Source organism: Toxotes jaculatrix, chromosome 16 (genome assembly GCF_017976425.1).
Source record: "Toxotes jaculatrix isolate fToxJac2 chromosome 16, fToxJac2.pri, whole genome shotgun sequence".
NCBI lineage: Eukaryota > Metazoa > Chordata > Actinopteri > Toxotidae > Toxotes > Toxotes jaculatrix.
The window spans coordinates 18,604,212-18,625,148 of NC_054409.1; the positions used below are offsets into that span (position 1 = coordinate 18,604,212).

At 41.1% G+C, this 20,937-nt stretch overlaps 1 protein-coding gene across 1 annotated transcript in view; it reads right to left on the bottom strand.

Annotated features, from left to right (window-relative positions):
* Positions 1-1,019: 1,019 nt before the first annotated feature.
* The window catches only part of dym (dymeclin), a 46,993-nt gene continuing 27,075 nt past the window's right edge, over positions 1,020-20,937 (bottom strand). Inside the window, exons 15-17 of the mRNA XM_041059100.1 lie at positions 11,692-11,874; positions 9,337-9,450; positions 1,020-2,532 (exon numbers count right to left, since the gene is read on the bottom strand). Of these exons, the coding sequence (XP_040915034.1) occupies positions 2,383-2,532; positions 9,337-9,450; positions 11,692-11,874 (447 nt within the window). The 3' untranslated portion in view covers positions 1,020-2,382. The remainder of the gene's footprint in view (positions 2,533-9,336; positions 9,451-11,691; positions 11,875-20,937) is intronic.

Consider the following 20,937-nt stretch of genomic DNA (forward strand, 5'->3'; position numbering starts at 1 on the left):
CTTAGTGGTTTCATGCTTCTGTTTCTGCTGCCTCTGCAGCTACGACCACGACAGGCAACAATAAGACATGAGAGACACATTTGGTGCTAAAGTTTATTATTATCGTGTGATGAACATTGTGCGACACTTGGGTTTCTAGGCTGATTTTTCTGTTGTTTGCAGAGGTACAAATGCACTGTTGAAAGCACTGATGTAGTAAAAAAGAAAACAATTTTCACCAACACTGTGAAGTAACAGATCTGTCTTTGTCTGTAGAAATCAATTTATAATTCCCAATGAAGCGAAATAATTAAAATATATAAACAGAAAAGAGCCAGGCCAGCTGTTGTCAAACTAAGCTAAGCTTGCTGTCTCCTAGCTGCAGCTTCATATTTACCATACAGACATGAGTGTGGTATCAAGGAGAGGTAGACAGTGGAGAATTGGCAGAAGATAAATATCATTTAACCCTGTGAGCCCGTACGTATCATATATGATACCCACATTTCTGGGACTCATTGCATCACCATCAAGCATAAACTTTGCATTTAACCCTTTTAGATGAACTCTTATGCTCGTATACTGACTCCTGGTAGACACTCCTCACTTTTCTAAATGTTTTGACATGTGTGATACAAACAAAAAATATACTTAGAATTTTTTTTTTTTAATTTTTTTTTTTTACATTTTGTCAAAGGGACAAATAAAGAGTTCATATTTGAAAAATTAGAATTTTCTGACCATTCTTTCATAGTTCAGGTCTCACAGGGTTAAAATAAAACAAGCTACCTTAAGATGCAGACACATCAATATATTTGATCAAATCAGGGATGGCATCTCACATTCAGTGCTGTAAAATTAAGTTTGTCTTCACTGACTACTCCTCTGTTTTGTGCCTGATATGATCCATGTGTTAATGCAACAATTAGTATAATCTTATATACTACTTTTACACTCTAATATTCGACTTTTACGTCTATGTTCTCGCTGAATGGCGCAGTGTTTGACTTTGCATAATAACCATGGGACACTTTGGTTGCTTTGATTTAATATTTTTATTTAAACTCCTATTTTCAAAGTAATAGTTGCCACAAAATGACAGCTGTTGTCATATTATATGTAATAATATAAAGCCAGTTTCCCACCTGGGAAGAATCAAAGTATAGTACCACTGTTTTTCTTTCATTAGTAGTAGTCATTTCACTACTACAGTTTACCTTTTGAGGGGGGGCTGAATATATATATAAAAAAAAAAACAATATACATGAAAATAAATAATTTAATACAAAGTCTCTAGTTAAACATGCAAATAAAGTGACAAATTAAAGAGATAACTGTAATTATGCACAATAGGATAGGGGGGGTTTAATGACTTGCCCCAGTTAAGCACTTGCCTTAGGTTACCATCAGGAAAAAAATGGAAACGACAAAGACAGGGTAAAGTCAGATAAACTGGCTGGAAGCAACAATAAAATTACATGAATCAGAGTGATGTGGATTGCTAATATTAACCAGGGACTGAAATTAAGCATTAATTAAACTGTAATTCTATGTGGGGTATTGGAAGTGGCAACCAAACAACAGTGGTGGGCTCAAATCTGAAAACCCTGCATATTACAACACAACAGAGGACTCTCTGTTGGAGATCAGTTCTTTTTCTCCAACCTGTTTTGAACTTAATTTCACCAAAAAAACCCTTTTATACAAACCCATTGTATTCAGAGAACTATTCGTGGTCAAAATAAAACACTAATTTACGAGCTAATCATACCTAAAATTCTATATTATGGAGGATATTCAATTAAATGTGTGCTGTGTCTTCCAAGACACATGGCCTGTCTTGAATATTAGGTCGGTACTATTTCTTAGCATTCAGTGCAGCGGTAAATGAATGTTCACCAGAGCAGTGTAACACTTAGGTGCATATGTTTTAATTGACCTTTTCTCTGAAAGCAAGAAAAAAAAACGTGGGATTATCCATCGCCAGTGTCCTGAGCTCCTCACAACACCAGAAGGTTATACAGGAGAGATGTAACTCAGCATGTGCTGTGGAACCAGGAGAAGCTGCTCAAATGTTAAATAGGTATTCACTACAGGACTGGGTGTACATGAGTGAGCGCTACTGTGTGAACTGTTAACCATTACAGGTGAAGCTTCACAGTGTGTAGAAGCAGAGGAATTATTAGGATATGAGGGGAAAAAAGAGATGGTACTGCATAAAAAGAAACACCGGTCTGTACAAGGTCGAGGCACTTTCAAAGCAGCGTGCACACACTTATAAAGGGTAATGCGCGCGCACACACACCCACCCAAACACACACACACACACCGTCAGTCTTTTTCTTTTTTTTTCCCTATACCAAACACAGATGGAGACACACATATTCTGCTGCAGCAGGTGTTTCAGCCAGAGTCCATGCTGAACAGCTCGATGCCATGCGGGCTCCAGTGGAGGCCGACGCCGGAGTTAAAGACCAGGGACCAGACGTACGGGATGAAGAAATCCTCCGGCTGGTCCTCCTCCACATACTTAAACTTGAGCTCTGGAAACTTCTGTTCACACAAAAAAAAAAGAGTAGGAGAGAAAACGGTTAAGATACACGAGGAAAGAAAAAGAAAAACAGTGGAAGATTCGGATCTGTATCATCTGTGAACTGGCAGATTCAGGCAATTCACAGACGATGCTATCCCAGTTTTAATCCTACATGCTGATATTTACTATGTTTGTTGATGAAACATTGACCTTCTCCACAGAAAACATTTTGATTTGTCATCGAAAGAAAAGCCTGAGTGTTATTAATAATATTAATGATTTAAGATGACTAAACAGTTCACAGCATTTTGTAATACAGTGAGACAGGTCTTTACAACTTATTTTATCATGTGCTGCAACAATCGCCAGGTAAATGGTGAAGTGAGTCCATTCACATTCTTGAACACATTTGATCAGGTGACAGCATAGTGCCTGATGACGTGTGTGAGCGTGTGTGCTGTGGAAAAAGGCACTGAATTAGTTTCACAAAGTGCTACTGTTGGTCCTAAAATGTCCTATGGCGCCAAACACCACCAAGAAACCACCACCTCCAGCCACATTTGGTATTTATAAAGTGTTGTGAACAGAGGAGTGATGTCTCTCTCAGATGGCTGGAGGTGCTGATGTACTGGTAGGTTAACTTGCACAGGCCTCTCAGTAATCTCTCTTCACTAGGTACAGTAGTTTTCTGGCAGATGTAATTCCATCTGTCTGTGAGGTAAATTTGGTTACAGCTGCCTGTAGGACAGGTATCACTCTGCAGTCCTACCACTGACCTTTTAAAGGGCTGGCTAATGTGCTAATGTCACCTCCTAAACCCAGCAGGCGACCCAGGATATCGACAACTACCATTGTGCTGTCGTGTGTGAATAAAGGAGTCCAAGAGAAGAGTCACTCATAGCTTGTTCAAAAACTACCCAGAGAAGAAGTTACTTGTCTGGTAACAACCAAAAACCACCGATTTTCAATTTACGGTGATATAAAACAGAGAAAAGAAAGAAATCCTCACATTCTGAGACGTCAGAATCAGAGAATGTTTTAGATTTTTGCTTGAAAAGTGACTACAACAATTCATGAATATCTGAATCATTGCCAATTAACTTTCTTGCGATCAACTAATTGACTAGTCTAACTGTTGCAGCTCCATTCTGCACAATCTCTCACAGAAATAGTGGATGTTCCAAGTCTTTTTCCAAAGCTCGTAGGAGCAAACACAAGCCCACCGACAAGACCAAACCAGGCTTCTGCCAGCCCACCTAACAGCAGGTAGGCAGCAAAAGAAGAGCATCAATAATAAAACGGTACCTCATTATATCCTCCTGTCTACACATGCATGTATATGCACACACGCAGCCAGTAATCAGTCTGCGGTGAAAGACAGACGCTGAGGGCCTTTATGTGATGGTCCCAGTCCGGTCTATTGAGTCGTGGCTGGCTCTATTCACAGCCACACTATCGGTATCATAATGACACAGACAGAGGGGCTATGGGGTCACAGGCCATCTGCCAGGCTACTGAGGCTAGACCACACACACCACCCCCTTTGTGACAGCTAGACACAATACAGGAGCTGTATTATCTGGCTGGTATTTGTGTGTAGGTGACTGTCTCGTGGACAAGCTTACTAACTCATCAAATGTTCATATGACACTGATGGTGACTGTTACTCAAGCCAGGCTCACTTTTACTTGCTAGCACAGAGGATGTCATATAATTTAGCATAGTTTTCAATTTCTTTCATTCTAATATGGAAACTAATTTTCTAGCACAAACAAAACCGAAGGCAGCTGAGCTGATTAATGTCCTGCAATAATCACCATGATATATGAAACTTAACCAGTTATGCTAATTAGGTAATTAAGATAATTAAAGCATTAATCAGCAAATACTGCAATGACACACATACGTGTGGTATTAATGTTACCATCTTAAAGCATTAAGGAATCGAATTTCTCCCTCGTTAATGTGCAAATATATGTATCTGTGCTCCAAAAACTAATCATCTGTATGAGGAAAGTGGTGGTGTAAGCTGTATCTGTCATGTACTGTTCTTAAGTTATTGTTTTCATAAGAACATGCCTATTGACAGATATAAGCCACTGTGGCAATATAATGTTGCACATAACTGCTTTCCACAGTGGCAGGGCATTAAAAGAACAATACTGCAGTTTATATGCTCTTTGAAACCATGACTGGACTGTGAATATGAAGAGCACTTCACCATGACCTCTGAACACAGCACTCCCAGTTCACAGGAGCAGGTGAAACAAATCAGAGCTCAGCTTTAAGAACACAAACGGTCCTTTCTCAGGCCGGAAATATTTGAATGCTTTGTGCCTTTGTAAATGCAGGTATGATTGGCCTAACATCAACAATAACTGCACAGAATTCCTTTCAACCCCTGCATTATTCAACATTTTCCCTTAAGATCAAGTATGTTCCTCTCTCAGGTCTTTCTGGTTTATTGTATCATGGAAACACTATTGTTAGGAGACAAAGAAACAAAACACATTATTTCCAACTAAAATATGTAAAACAACAATGAATATGATTAAAAAATAAACTATCACAAGCTGCAGCCCAACGCCAATGTAATACACAACTATGATCTAAAAATATGGGCTCTTCATACAGACAACAGTTACTGTATCTTTGTATTATATTTTTGTTTAATGAAGCTGCCAACAGTAAAACAAAATGTTCCTAAAAAGGGCTTGATGGTGCAAAGAAAATCCTGTGTTATTAAGGTTGGGAAACATGGGAACACCACTGTGGTGTCAAATCCGTAAATAATCTCTCAGTTTGCCAAGATACTGAAAAGTGAAAATAATGCATCTTGTGGCGCTAAAACAACTATCCTTTGTCCAAGCGAGTGTTTCTCAAGACAAGTGCCTGCTGGAGAAGAAATTATGAACCTGAACAGCAGGAATATGAAGTCCCCTGAGCACATTCAACCACTTTCACAAGAAACTGAAAAACAGAAAATGAGAAAAAAGAAAAATGATCCCTGAATCACAATGGCCTCCATCTTTCCTCCGACTTTTATATTGGACGAGAGCCACCAGGGGATTTGGTGCTTTGGGAAGTCTTAGATATCACTACATACACTGATCAGCCACAACATTAAAACAAGTTACTGGGCTTAATGTGGCCGAACTGTGTACATGAATATATATACACAGTATGTATGCTGGTGCTGATCAGTGTATAATGCGCTTCACGGTATTAATGTCCCTTCCAGGCTCCAGTGCTTTCTGGGAAAAAATCAGAGTATCCAACGCCCTAATTTTATCTCTGTCCTTCAGTCTGTCCATACCGTGGCTTCCTCTCTTTCCTCTGGCTCTCTGTTGCCTCCTCCCCTCCTCTGTTTTGTTCTCAGTCTGGCAGCTGTTTGGGCCCAATTGGCCCGGGCTCATATCAGTTAGTTATGGGTCCTGGCGGGTCAGGCCCTCGCCTCTGAACACAGACTGACTGGCTGGCCTCATATCTTCACTCAGGACTCTGTGTTCCCTTCCCTCCTCTCCCTCCTCTGCACGCTGCTGTGCTGTCAGAGCTCGGCCAGACGGAGAAGAATGCGGCGAGGGAGCAAATATGAACTCAACACACACACACACACTTACAAGCAGGTACACACACAAGCATTTAAAAGTTATATTACAAAGTGCAAGAAATTAATCTTTGAAAAAATTAGGGTCATTCAGTACAAATAATGTAATTTAATATTGTATCATTATAAACGAAGGGCTTGCAATAATCATATTCATGAATCCATCAGTCCTCATATTTACAGAGAGTTTTGTTACAGTTCACTGTCCTCATTTCCCATCCACACTCCCAGTTACTAAACTGCTTACTGCAATGTTTACACTGCCGGTTCAACATGATGTGGATAAAGAGTTTTCTCTTTATTAGAGCCGAACCAAGCCAGTTGCATCTGTCGGGCCGTCAGTTGGTCCCCCACTTTGGTCGAAACAGAAATATCTCAACAACTTCCGGATGGATCGCCATCAAATTTTGTACAGATATCTGTGGTTGCCAGAGGCTCGATACTAATGACTTTGGTGATCCCCTGAACTTTCCTTTAGCGCCGGCATGAGGTCAGAGTTTTTAGTTATCTAATGAAATATCTCTACATCTTGTGATGGATTGTCACAAAATTTTGTACACACATTCATGTCCCCCTCAGGATAAATTAGTACTCTGGGTTATCACAAAATACCTACAGATCAGTGACATTCCCATTAGCCTGAGCTGTATTTAACATCAATGTCCCTACACTTCAGCATTATAGGGTTGCTATTGTGGTTGTATATATTGCATGGCGAAAACAATGAATCTGTTTTGAATAAAAATAGTTACGGCCCTAATCTCCATGGATTTTTTTATTTCATAAATTTATGTTAAAGCAACAGCTCAACATTATGAAATCGTATTGAAACATTAAAGACTGATCGGAGTTGTTATCGCACAACCCTCGTTGGCCCTAAATTTGAGTTGCTGTAATATGTTTGTTGAATCCAGGACCACAGATCAGTTTTAAGACAGGTTGTATTTCACAAGGCACAGTCTCAAAAGTTACCTCATTCATATGAGAGAGGCTTCAAAGAGAGGAAATGCTTATGCACAGTGTTAACACAGTCAATGTGTGGGAAAGTTGTACTGACCAGCCATCAGACTTACAAAGACCCAGGTACTGAGTAACAGCTGGTAAGCCCCCACCCCACCCAGTCACCCCCCTCCGTCCCATCCTGAGGAGCCAGAGAGTCTGTAGGCTATCGCTGCTCAATAAGGCAGATTTCAGCTGGTCAGGCTAAACAACACATTCCACAGGCACTGCCCATGAGAGCCTCTCAGCCTCACACACCCTGAAACAACACACATACATACACAAAGAATGAGAGAGAGACGGTTGAGTGACGAGGCACTGAGGGTCGTCCCTGGGGTATTTACCACCTTCTTTTAACCCTTCCTTTCAGTTGGGGCCTAATTTACATGTCTACGTCTTTGTGTAAATGCTTTTAAGTCCTTAAAGTAAACAGTCAACAATGTAGTCTTGTGTCTACAATGTTCCCCTCACCTAAAACAACATGGTTCTGTTTTGTCAGTAAAATATAAACGAAATTATTTACTTTACAACTGTCAGCTCCTCCTATCCTCCCAACAAACGGATTTCAAGATTTCAAATTAAAGCTGTGTCCACACCAAGACAGATGAAAATAAAAATGCAGTTTATATATTAATTACCAGTAATTTCAGTTGGTTGGTAGGGAAATGGCATTCACTGGCATGTTGTACTACTACTAAATGTGATAAAGGTTGAATTACATGCTTGGACTTGGCTTGTGTTTGATTTTTAGAGAGGAACAAATATCTGTACATCTCTTTCTTGTCAGCCCTCACCATGCACGCACAACCGATCGAGACACCAATACTCCTAAAAGCTTTTACTGAGTAATTAACAACTTATCGATGAGTCCACACAACATTAATCCAACCTATGGATTTGCGCGTTGGAGGATGAATAGCAGAATGAGCTCATAAGATGAAGGGAAGCGAGAGGTGGAGGGCTAGCTGTTTGTTTGAGCGATGGTACCATGAAGAAGCGGGGACTTCTCCCAGAGGACACATTGCCCAGATATTCTCTTCGCTTCACTTTACCCTGTGGAGCTAGAAAGCACTCAGATGATGGAGAGTCAATGTGAGACTCAACGACACTTTTGCACAGAAACAAAGACTGGCACACATGGCTGCACACACAGTTACACATCTAAGCACTCCAGTGCACACAAATTCAAATGGTCATCTCCAAACACACACAGATGGAGAGGATGACAGACACTCATAACACATATGCACATATTCCAGCTACAGCTGAGTGCATGAGTGTGTTCTACAGGTACAGCAACCTTGCTGAAGGACATGGCAGGGTTATCCACATGGCTCCATGTGTAATTCTACAGCTCAATGGTCGATCACTACATTACCGCTCGGAGGAGCTGACTGGGAGCGAGACAGAGCGAGCACATGGACTCGCGGCCACGCACCATCCCTCTTCCACATTGGCTAGCGAGACAAATGCCTTGCAGCCAGCCGCCAAGTATAGAACATGAAACACATGATGAAACATGCAATTAAGAGCTTCTGTGCTGGTGAGGAGCGGAGTGGGGAGACCGCTGGTTACATATTTCCTCACTGATTAATGGAGGAGCACTGGGAGGGGTGGGGGTTAGCGAACCCGCCAGGAGTGTTGGGAATGTTGGGTAACGAGGCGCAGTGGCAGATTTATGTCCCCGCGCCCCCTCCTCCAGATCTTATGTGCCCATGACAAAGTGCCCCATAGCCCCCCATCCCATCTCCTTGAAATGTCATTACATGTTCGCATGTAGCAGACCAGCTGAGATGGAATGAAGATGGGCATTAATGCTAATGAGAATTGGGCTTTGGCCTTTTGTCTTATGTCCCAGTGGTTCTTTCCATCTTTCCCTTGCCTCAGTCCATATCCCCTATACCATACCTCTCCTGCTCTCTCACCTGTCCAGACAAACTAATTCACTTTTCCTCACCTCCACAGCACCAATCCACCGTACCTCGCAGCCTTTAACAACACATTGTTAGATTCTACACATGAATCTTCACGTCCAATATGTCCCACTTCCATTTTCTGCAGCCAGCCATCTTTCAATATTCCTTGTCTCCGTGCTCTGCCATCCCATCTGTTCTCCTGCTGAACACACTGTGTGTGTGTGTGTGTGTGTGTGTGTGTGTGTGTGTGTGTGTGTGTGTGTGTGTGTGTGTGTGTGTGTGTGTGTGTGTGTGTGATTTACCTTCAGTCTGTCTTTGGGCAGAGCTTGGGCTCCTTTCATGATGACCTCCTGAACCCTCTCAACTGACAGGTCACTTCCAGCCTGCTCCAGACGTTGACTAAAGAAGCCTATCACCTGAAAGTCGCACGAGAGGAAACAGCAAATCATAACACAGAACCCGAATTTGCCAAATATAAATTTGGTCCAATGTGTTTGAACTGGATAAAGCACGAGGAGGGATTATGAAATTGGCTTGTGTTATCATTCTGATTTCAAGGAATACTTCATTTTGGGTATATCATTCTCATGCTCGCTTTCTGTGCACTAAATATGAAGCTACAGCCAGCTGCTAATTAGCTTAGCATGAAGAAAGAAACTGGGGGAAACCTCTAGTATGGTTCTGTCCAAGGGCAACAAAATCCACCTGTCAGTACCTTTAAATTAACATCAATTACAAACTGAAGACTTCAGGAAGTCACTGCTGCCAGGTCAAGAAATAATCATACTTGCCGTACTCTTCAACCTTCAATCAACCTTTATTGGATTATTACAGATACATCTGTATTAGTGTGTATGTTGGCACAAGTAAAAAAGAATTTGCGGGAAACAAGAAAACAAACGAGAAAAAAGAATATCAGCAGTATATTATCATACTCTTACGGTTCTCAAGTATCAATATCTAATAGATCTAATGTATAATAATATGCATTTGTTTTAAAAATTCAGTATTAGTTGAGCTCTTGTCTAAATCTTTCACCATTAAACCCTGTTCCTGTTTCTAAATACACAAGATCTCATGTCATCTTGATCTCACTGAGGTTTAACATCAAATCCCACTTCTGTCATGAAGCTCTTTGACTCATCTAATCCCACTGTTTGGAGCTGTCACACTGATATTGCAGCAGCCACACCCTATATGATGACACTCGGTGCAACATGAAGATCTATGTTGGGACAAAGTGGCATCATGCTACATATAGAGGACTTGATTCTGAAACTAATAACACTGACGTTAATGTTCCAGCTTGTTAGCAGCATAAAGAACCACATACATCGCTGGTGAATCCATGAAGCTACCTGGTTTTGATCCATTTTATTTTTACTACTTGCATCAACAGCCAACAAGATGAATCCGTTGGTTGTCATGTTTTCTAGCAGCAGCATGTTGCTGCTGAAAATGTACCTGAATTATGCAACAATACAGAGCTACGTATAGTATAATTTATCTGCCAGTTATATGACAATACTCACTGAGACTATAAGTGGAGGAAATGGTCGTAAAATAGCATGAATTCTGGTTTTAGAGAGGGGAACATGATGCACAAATTCAAAATGCTATGAACATAGGCTCGGTTAATATGCCTGCAGGCTACATGCTTAGTAAAGACATACATACAGTATTTCAGATGACAAATTCACCATAGAGTTTGAACATATTTCTTCCCACTTAAAATAAGCACTTCACAGGAGCTCAAATTATCAGATGCCTTCTGGGTTTAAGCCAAACAAGAGATCAAGGAAACTGTATTTTGCATTTCCACTGCTGTGCTAGGTTCTTCCCAGAAGAAATGTTTGATATTTGATCATTAAAAACTCTAGGTATTACTGATTCTTTTTAATGCTCTTTTTTTGTCAAACCAACAGTGAAAAATGCATCTACAGGCAATGTTTTCTCTGCTCATGCTCTGTGGTTGCTTTAGAGAATTCAAACACACCAGAGCCCAGACTGTGTGCGTGTGTGTCTACATCTATCTAATACTAATCTCTTCATTAACTCCGAAGGCCTCCCATATGGGGTTAATTTAGAGGAGCAAAAAAGCAGCCCCTCATCTTGAATCTCATGCTCACACACACGGATTTGCAAGCACAGGGAAGGCTTCGGAGAATAGCCTTAGGGAGACTGACTTAACTGAGGGATTCTAGCTAGCATGCTTCCCTCATACTTATGGATAACAGCAAAGCTCATGGCAGCGTATGCAGCAACCCCCATCCCTCACACATACACACTAAAGTTTCCTCTCCTCCTGTACTTGACGAACACAGCTCTCTTTCTCTGTCCCTTCCTCCCCCATACACGAAACACTCTCAATGAATATTTGACACAGAGCCTCTTGACACAAGGGGACTGATTAATTCATCAATACTACTTAAGCTCACAGAGCTCAGCATGGCATACAGTCCAGGGCTGCCTGGCTTTTTGAAACGTTCCCTGCAGATGGAAAGGACATTCATGGAAACTCTGTGTAACCTTGATCTATGGAATAATTAACACCAATCAGCCAACACCACGAGGTAAAGCTCTCCCAGCTCCAAGCTTCTCTCAGTTCACTATATGGGTGATTTGGGTAACTACCACTAAAAAAAAAGCAGACTGACCGTGTCCAGGTTCTGCATGATGTCCTGGAAGGATGGGTGCATCCTGAACTGCTCAAAGAGCTCCCTCTTGTAGAGCAGCGCGTACACCAGGTTGGGGTTGTGGTGTAGAGAGTTGCACAGGCAAGAGTTGATGATTTCCAACATCATGCGGATCACCTCCTCAATCACATTAAGGTCCTGAGCCTGGGGGAGAGGGAGGATGTAAAGGTTAATTGGTTTCCCACTACACTGGTTTCACTTATAATGGTGTTTTTAAATGATTGCCTCCTGATAGATTGATCAGCAGGGGGTAACAGAGAGGTGGAAGAGATGGGAGGGGGAGAGAGAATGATGAAAGGAGTTAAGGAGGATTGAACGATGTTACTAAGTTGTCAGCCAAGGTCTTAGTGAGGGACAGAGAGGTGACCTTGTAAGCCACAGGTCAGGACATGTCACAGTGTGTTTACTCTTGATTCAAAGACAACTGTCGCTACTGATGAGTGACAGTATGGGAAGACAGAGATGTAGGAGTAATGGAGAATAAGAAGCAGGGGGTTGAGTGGCTGACATGAAGAAAGCTTGTCACAAATGAAAATACAGAGCAATACAGGTCATAAATACAGATATCAAACAGAGAACACAATACATCACAAAGCTGTAAAAAGCAGAAACTTGTATGTCTGTGTGTCAATGTTATGAGGCCTCAAGCTGATATCTCGAAGGTACGTAGGTAATAGTTCAACATTTTGAAAAATACGCTTATTTTCTCTCCGGTGAAGAGTTAAACGAGAAGATTTATACCACTCTTATGTCTGGAAGTTAGATATGAAGCTAAAACCAAGACCTCTTTACAACCAGTTGTAGCTTCTAAACAGCTAGCCTACAGCCTTGTATCACTACTTTAAAGAGTTCCGGATAGTTCCAAGAAAGTCATTCTTGTCATTAATATGGAAATCAACGAAGTAGGGTATTCCAGAAATTAATCAGACCATCTGCTCTACGCTGGGAACCTGCAGTGTAAGAATAGATATTCTATCATGCAATGTTGTATAGTTACTGTGTTTACAACATTGTGTCGAGACAGCTAGACAGACAGACGCCAACCACCATGACGAGATAACGTCTCACATGGCATGTTTAGCGGTGGTGCAGAGAGATGATGGGAAAATGAATAATATTTAAAGAGATAAAAAAAACAGGTGGCAATGAATTGGTGAATACAGCTCAAGAGATGATGGTCTGATTTCCTATGGTGTGATAACTGTGGGCAGGGTTTTGCTAAATCGATCATGCACTGACAGTATTACAGATAAGATCTATAGCTGACGCAGTCAGTTTCCAAACCAATCTAAAAATACAAAACAATGAACAGTACCATGCTTTATCTAAACAACAACAAGCACTGGAGGTAAAAAGGACTTGAGGCTTCAACGCCCTGGTTTTCAGTGTTTTCTTGTTCATTTTCCAAAAGGCGACACAATTTTATGACTATATTCCTGTCCAACTGAGTGCATGAACATTTGGTAAAGTGAACCATTAGATGCTTGAAAGCTCATTTGCCTAAGATTTCTAATCCATAAACACAGAATGTAAGTTGGGCTGAACACAGGCAAAAGACTTACTGGTCGACAGCAGAAGAAGCAGAGACTAAGAGAATGCAAGAGTCAAGCACATTCAAAGCAGCTTAGCTTAATGCAATAGAGTACTAATGAAATGAGTCCGATGGTATGGTATGTGCATGCCTGTGAGCAAATATGCAAAGCATAGCATAGCCCAACTCACACTAGATTTTTGAGGTAATAACAATACATTTTTTTTTCATTAATACATAAACAAACTTCAAATACTAACTGTTCTGTTACTAAATGACCACAAACATATTTTACCAGTATATTGGTGTTAAGTAAATACTGGCCAATTAATCTAATCTGTCAAATAAACTCAATGCAAATTACTGAACCACTAATGGACATTTAAATACCTCGTGGATGCACTCCATCACTTATTGTCCTAAAATTGTTCTGGCAAACACACTGAGAGCTCTCATTTGAATGAATGGACCATCATGTTTGTATTCATTATCCACAGGCCTTTTTCATTTGGTCTAGTCATAGCAGGAAAAGCACAGGTGTTACTAATGATATTTATAGCTCTGTTTTATTCAGGTGTCCCAGTACGCCATGACAGTGTGACAATGAGAAGCATGCACAATACCTGCACCCTGAAAGTGAAACAGCTAAATGGAATTTATAAGGGTGTGTACGTGAAATATATATATATAGATTTAGTCTACAAGGATTCCTGGCAACTCTGCATAACTTCCCTGCAGTGTGCGGGCATCAGCTGACATACAGACAGACCACTCTTCAGCTACTACCAAAAAATAAATAAACAAATAAAAATCAAAATTCAGACTTTGACTACTGATCATGATGCAACAGGGACTGAATACCAATAAATGACTGGAAGTTAACAAGATAACGCTGGAACAAGAAGCCAAACATCATAAGTGCACAACTACATAATTCTAAGAACTGTAGGATTGAGAAGAATAAATACACTCTTCAAATGCTTAATTGACCAGTTCAGCCAGTTGGTCCCGAAGCTTTAATCATTATCTTTGCTTTACAGGAAGCCTCGCCTTAGACAGTACTCATCAGCAACTTCCTCTGGGGTTACATCCAGCTTCATTTCAGGCTTGAAATGAGGAAAGTGTATTCCCTGGAAGTATTGTAAGTCCTTTAAAATACATTAGAAGAAGGTGCTGAGTAAGTTTAATCTTTAATGTGTAGATGTATAAATCAGTAAAGCTTTATGATAAAAAAAGGGATTGTTTCCTCTGCACTGTGAGATATAGTTCAAACCTTAGGAAGTGAAATAAAGACCATTAATAAAATCATGTTACCACAGAGAAAAAACAAAGTCTCATAGAGAATAATATAGGCCTTTATGATCTCTTTGGCCAGACTTAACCTTAAGGATTCATTTTCATGACAAAATATGATTGTTCTGATGATGACCTGCTTTGACTAAGAATCTGTTAATACCAGTTAAGACCAGATTCAAAACAGCAGCCTGCTGAGACTGCAGCAGCAAGCTGAGTTTCCACCTCCAATCTGGGTGAACCATCTGTAACAGAACTGCATGTGGTAGCATTTTATATTCCATCTTCGGGTACCCCGCTTCAGAAACAAGTGCTTATCTTATAAATAACTTTGCTTGCTGTGTGGCCTTTTTTTTTGTGCTGTAGCCACACATAAGCACATGTACAGTCTCATTTCATGTGAACACACACAATCAGCCCCTGAAAGTAGGCAGGGAGATTTGGATGACTGTAAATAACTGTATTCTGTTGTGTGTTGACCAAGAACCAAGAAGGCTTGCCACACAGATGCAATAATGCATTGACTTGATTTCCACAAGCTGGGCGATAAAGGTGTGCAGAGCTTTAACAGGCAGACGTGAAGAGGCAAGAGGAAGACAAGAGAGCCAGCTATAATGAGGATTGATTGTGTGTCTAGAAGCAGAGGTGGCTCTCTGGGCTCGACTCCACTGCCTAGATAGACCTGCTCTATTCTCTTCTGCTGTGGCAGGCCATAATTAGACCGAAAGCGGGGACAGATAAGGGAGACAACTGAGTGGGAGGAAGAGGAGGCAGAGGATATAGAGGAAGGAGGACAGGAACAAAAATGGAAGCATGGAAGAAGAGAGTAGGGGGGAGTTGATGGAGAAAGTGAACGCGATGAAGAGGAGACAAAAGGAGGAGAGGAAGGCAGAGTAGGAGTGAGGGATGCCTAGTGTGTTTGTTCTCTAGCTCTGCACCCAGCTTAATGAGATTAGCCTGGCAGGAAAAAAATGCCACACTGGGGAATTCAGGTCACATGAAAATAGGCTAGCTAGACGTCTGCCTGGCCGTGTGTGTATGTTTGTCAAGTGGATGAGATTAAAAGGTCCATGGTCTACTTGAAACCCAGACAGGATTTAAATATCTTGGCTCCTCCTCCTCCTCCTCCTCTTCCACTTCCCACTCTGTTCTTCACACTTGTTTTCTCCAAAAATGTATCAACCAGACAACCAGAGAACACCTGACGTGTTTTTATGACCACATGAAACCATTAGTGCCTTTCCTTATTTCTCCCCTTCCTCATTCTTCCCTTCCTTTCTATCTGCTTTTCTGCTCCTTCTCATCCAGTCATGTGCTATTTTCTAGCCTCCTGCAATGTCATTTAGTCACAACCACTCATGCTGCTGTTTAATGTCTTCTCTCCACCCAAGAAAACATAGGCCTCAGACTTGAGCTGTATCATTAGTCTCAATGATCCTGTCCCATTTTACTTGCTTCACCATTTACTCAAACCCTGCAGGAAGGCTGTGAGTGTGTGAATACGCCTGTGTGTGTTTGGAAGCTTTTCCATCTGTATGATTCTGCTGCTAATTCTCCACCATGCTGGGCTAAAAAATGTATTATGTCTGCAGGTATGTTTGACATTTGCTATCTGTCTGACAAGGAAAATTATGGAGTTTTGCAGATGCAATCTGTGACTGGGAAGGACAGTACCAGGACTATCTGTGTGTATGTGTGTCTAGCCGTCATATCATACCCATGTGTTTTTTTATGCAAGTGTTTGTGTGTGCGGACAGGGTGTTTAGAGACACAGACATGTAAATCCCTGTAAAGTAGGAGCTGGCATCATTAAAGCAATAGCTTAGTGATTCCCTGGATGGCCCCGCTGCTCACTGCAGGCTGTTGCAGGGCAGACAAACCAGACATATTAAGACAAGGGCATGGAGATAAACACAGACAGACACACAGAGTGACAAACAGAAACAGTCGAAAGCCACACCTAAACATGTCATCGTGGGCAAAAGAAAAAAAAAACAGTGAGAGAGAAATGCTGAGGAGTAGTTTCTGGTAAAATGTAATAAGAACCAAAGAAAAGCAGTAATTTAAAAAAGAGAGAAGGCTTGAACAAGAAAGATAGAAAAGGAAAACCATGAGGAGAAGAAAAAAACACCACGTGGAAAGACAGAGAAAGGGTCAGACTGGCTGAGTAGCAGCAGCCTGCCTAGTCTTTTGGGAGTTTTTTAAATAGGTCATTGTCTGACCTGCATTATGGTACCACAGCCATGTCATAATCACACCATTTTGTAGAGCATTGTGCCCAGGTCAGCCTCTTGTTACCCCATAGCTTCACACATGCACAAAACATCCTTTGTTGCACACACACACACACACAGAATGAGGCTAAAGACAGTGTTTGCCCCCCAGAACAACAGCACCAACACATCAACACAGTCTACCAGTCTGAGACTAGAATCTGTTTAGGAAAGACTGTCTTGGGCATTCGCTGCATCACTGTCTGTGCAGAGGGGAAGTCCAGCATATCTGCAGACAAACACCTTATTATCAGTTTAAATAAGAACTCTACTTCTCCGAGACTTGGCTAGCACTGACAGCAGGAGGCTAGGGGGCAAAACAGCAGTGATGTCAGTGAGTGATAATGATAAAAAAGATGACGCCAACAGCTGCAACAGCACTCTGGCAGATAGGTGGGCAGTGCTAATTGATCTGCTGTGAGCTGTGCCTCAATCAGGAAAAGACCAGGGCACAGCAGGGCTGCCCTAATTACCATTTGGAAGCAGACAATCATTAGGACCCCAGAGCACCTGCTGCCTGCAGGGGTGGCACTCCTACTGCCCGAGAATAAACACGGAAAGAGTCAGAGAGGAGAGACAAGATAAGAGGCTGACAGATATATAGAGAGACAGCGTAACAAGTAAACTAACAACTAGGCCTAATACCATCTTCACTAGGCAGGTGAAGAAAAAAATTTGGGAGATGAGAGACAAGAAATGGGAGGGTCAGTGAGTAAGTCAGCTCTCTGCTCTCAGTAGGATACTGCCTTAATGAGAGAAACGCAAGGAGACAGACTTATGTTGAGACTGACAGGATGACATAATGAGCAACATAAAAAGTGGCATAAGACCAAGAGGTTAGTTATGATTTGTAAAGCCCGACCTCATTATAGACCATTCTATTCAGAGCTAACTTTTATATACTTCTTTATATATAGAGATATATTCTTTAAAAATATATATATACTTCTTTTAAATCTTGAGTTTGGTTCATTTTGTGTAGATGAAACCCATGGTTTTCTAAAAAACCCCATTTCTAAGGGCTTGTTACTTACAACACCTTTGTGGTAGATCAGACTAAAAACAGCCCTGTATTTAAAAAAAGAAAAGAAAAGATGAAAAAGTAAGGGCCTGAGTTGAAAGCAGCATGCTGCTTTGAGTACCAGTGAGACGATGAAATATGATTCAGAAAGACCAGTTTGCTACTGAGTTTGAAGGTCTACTAGACACCAAAAGCCTGCACAGCATGAGGAAGTATTTTGCTACTCTGGAAAAGTTCCAAAGGCAGTTATCTTTGTGGCAACGGTGAGGTAAACAGTAGAAACATGGTTCAAAATAATCTACCAAAAAAAAAATGTGCTCCTGCATGTATTTGATTGGCCAAAATAGTTTTTACAGTTGGATGGATCAAAAACCAATTGGAGCCTGCTGCATTGGCACCCCCACCGTGTCAATGGTCTATTCCCATTCAAATGATGTGGAAACTGCATATTTTCACACCAGGCTAATGTCTGATGTCCGTCTGACTGCAGAAACAGCTATGATGTAGGACCATGGGCCAAAATCTTTAACTCTAGGTAAATATATTAAAGGTTTGAAATAGCGTGAAACTGTTAAAGGTAAAATTTCCTCATTTTTCTTTTCATCTCTCTGCTCTGAGTATTTTCACATGAAATGACAAAAGCTCTGTGTGCAAAGTAACCTCTTATTTCAGGGAAAGCATTATAATAATGTCCATCAATCTTGGGGGGAGACTGGCTCTACATCAAAAGACCATAAGAAATGTGACAGGATAATTCACACTTCAATCAATCAGTTCCTACTTTCAGGTAAAGCATGTACAAGGGGAGACACTGATCTCGGTCCTGGCACATGATGTTTTCCATGGAAGAAAGTCAGTAAAATCAAGATCAGAATTTTCTTTCTTTTAATTATGGTCAAGATATATACTAAGCAGGACATTTTACAGTTTACAGTACAGAACTTGTCAGTGCTCTCGGTGGACAAACTATTCTAATGGAATGTTTCTACATAAGCTCAAACCTAGTTTGGTATTACTGTACTGCAAAAACATACATAGATTTATCTGTAATAAGGTAATATCAGCCGATGTACTCACCTGGCCAATTTACTGGTCTAGCTCTAAGTGACCTTGAAAACGACATGAATTTATTAGAATGTATGAGTCATCAGCTGACAATGTAAAACATGCACAAAGCAATGAAAAATTGCAACCAAGTGAAAAAAAAAAAAAATCATGCAGGCTACTTCAAATTAACAAAATAATCAATTTCAGTACATGTGGCATGTGAATGCCACATAATTAAAAACTCCAAAAATAAGTCTTGTAAATTGATATTTTGTGTTTACCTAGATATAAATCAGAACCTGTACAGTAATCGACAATTTCTTGTCATCAATGAGCTGTAATAGCATTAATGGAAAACTGTGGATTCTGCAAAACAATTTTGTAGCCCAATGACAAAGTGGTTAATTCCTGAAAGCCCAGATAATAAACAGAAGGCATAATGTTTATTATCTGTTGATACATCCTCAGGCCCTGCTTTTCCCCTAAACAAGAGGAATGGTGCTACAAAGTTAATGCATGTGTCTACTCTGGCTATTAAAAAGAGATCACAGATTGTGACTCAACCAGTGCACATAAACACATAGGCAGGGTGGTCCAACATGCTCCTGGCTCTGTGTGTGTTTGTGTGTGTGCACGCTTGTAGTCTCTTCCCAGAAATGTGCAACAGTAAACAGACTAAGAGGCAGAGAAGTAACATTACCACTACCACTGGCTGGGAGCATAAACAGTGACACACAACGCAAAGCAATGCAACACTGCACAAACTTCCTTCTTTTTATGTTTGCTAGTGTGTACCAGCACATACTGCATGTCACTGCCCATATCTCAAAGGGCAAGAAAAAAACCCCCCATCTGCAATCAAAGGTGCATAGGCTGCAGAGAGCAACTGTGAGGCCCCCTGAGAGCTGCCCTGGTTGGACTGGGAGCCTCTGGCAGTCCCCTGGGGGCTCAAGGGGCCCTAACCCTTCACTCTTTCTTCCCTGACACTAACCAGATACAGCAGCACAAACACATTCAGGGATAGGGGGTGTGTCTATATATGTGTGACAGAGAGAGAGGCCAAGAGGCAGACATAAAGAAAGAGAGTTGGAGGGAAACGTGAGGAAACAGAGAGAAAGAGGGAGACATTAAGCAGAATGGACCCAGATTTACCCCACAGCTTAGAGCATTCGACAACCTTTTTTCATTTCCTCCTCTCAGTCTCTCCCTTGTAAAGAGAGCAATTACATGTCCAGGACAATCCCACATTAAACAAACATTAGTTCTCTCTCCAGAGCCAGACTCAGCCAAATTACATTGTTTCCAGATGCCCGCCACAAAAACACACTTACACCCACCCTCTCTCCAAATCCCCCTCATCTCCTCTCCTGCCTTTTTCTCCTCTTTCTATTGTTCCTCCTTTCTCCTCACATTTTGCTCCTCTTTATCTCTCCCTATAGCTCCTTAAACGTCCTCACTTCCTAAGTTAAGATGAGGGTTTATGAATAACACCAGAGCAGGCTGTTTTCAATTACACTGTCACATTCACTACTACTGGAAGAAGCAAGGAGGGCCAGAGGTGGAAGAAACAAAGGAGCTGGCATGATGAGACAGCAGACAGCAGTCTATAAAACCAATAACAGCCCTCAGCCAGTGTGCTAGGTCATTATAACTGGCCAGATAAGAAATGCTATGCATGAGGTTTTATGTAAATTTCAGTTTAAGATTAATACTGGAGGCAGGGTAAGTAGAAATAAATGTCTCGTCAGCTAATGTTCAGCTTGTAGATAACGCTTGCAACTATTAACTTCTGTAAACTTCTTTTCACATTTGCAGCTGCGTTAAATATTTAACTAGCTGTTTATTTTTCACCAACAATCTAACTCCACTGACACAAACAAATGAGCCAGATATTTGCTTAAAATTTAGTCTAAATGCAAAGACAGTTTTAGCCCTCATCTCATAGCCACACACACTCAGAGATCACACAGCATTACCACCCATGAAGATATCTGACAAAAATGGTCTTTAGTTATAGTTACTGCAGTATCATAGGTCAGTTC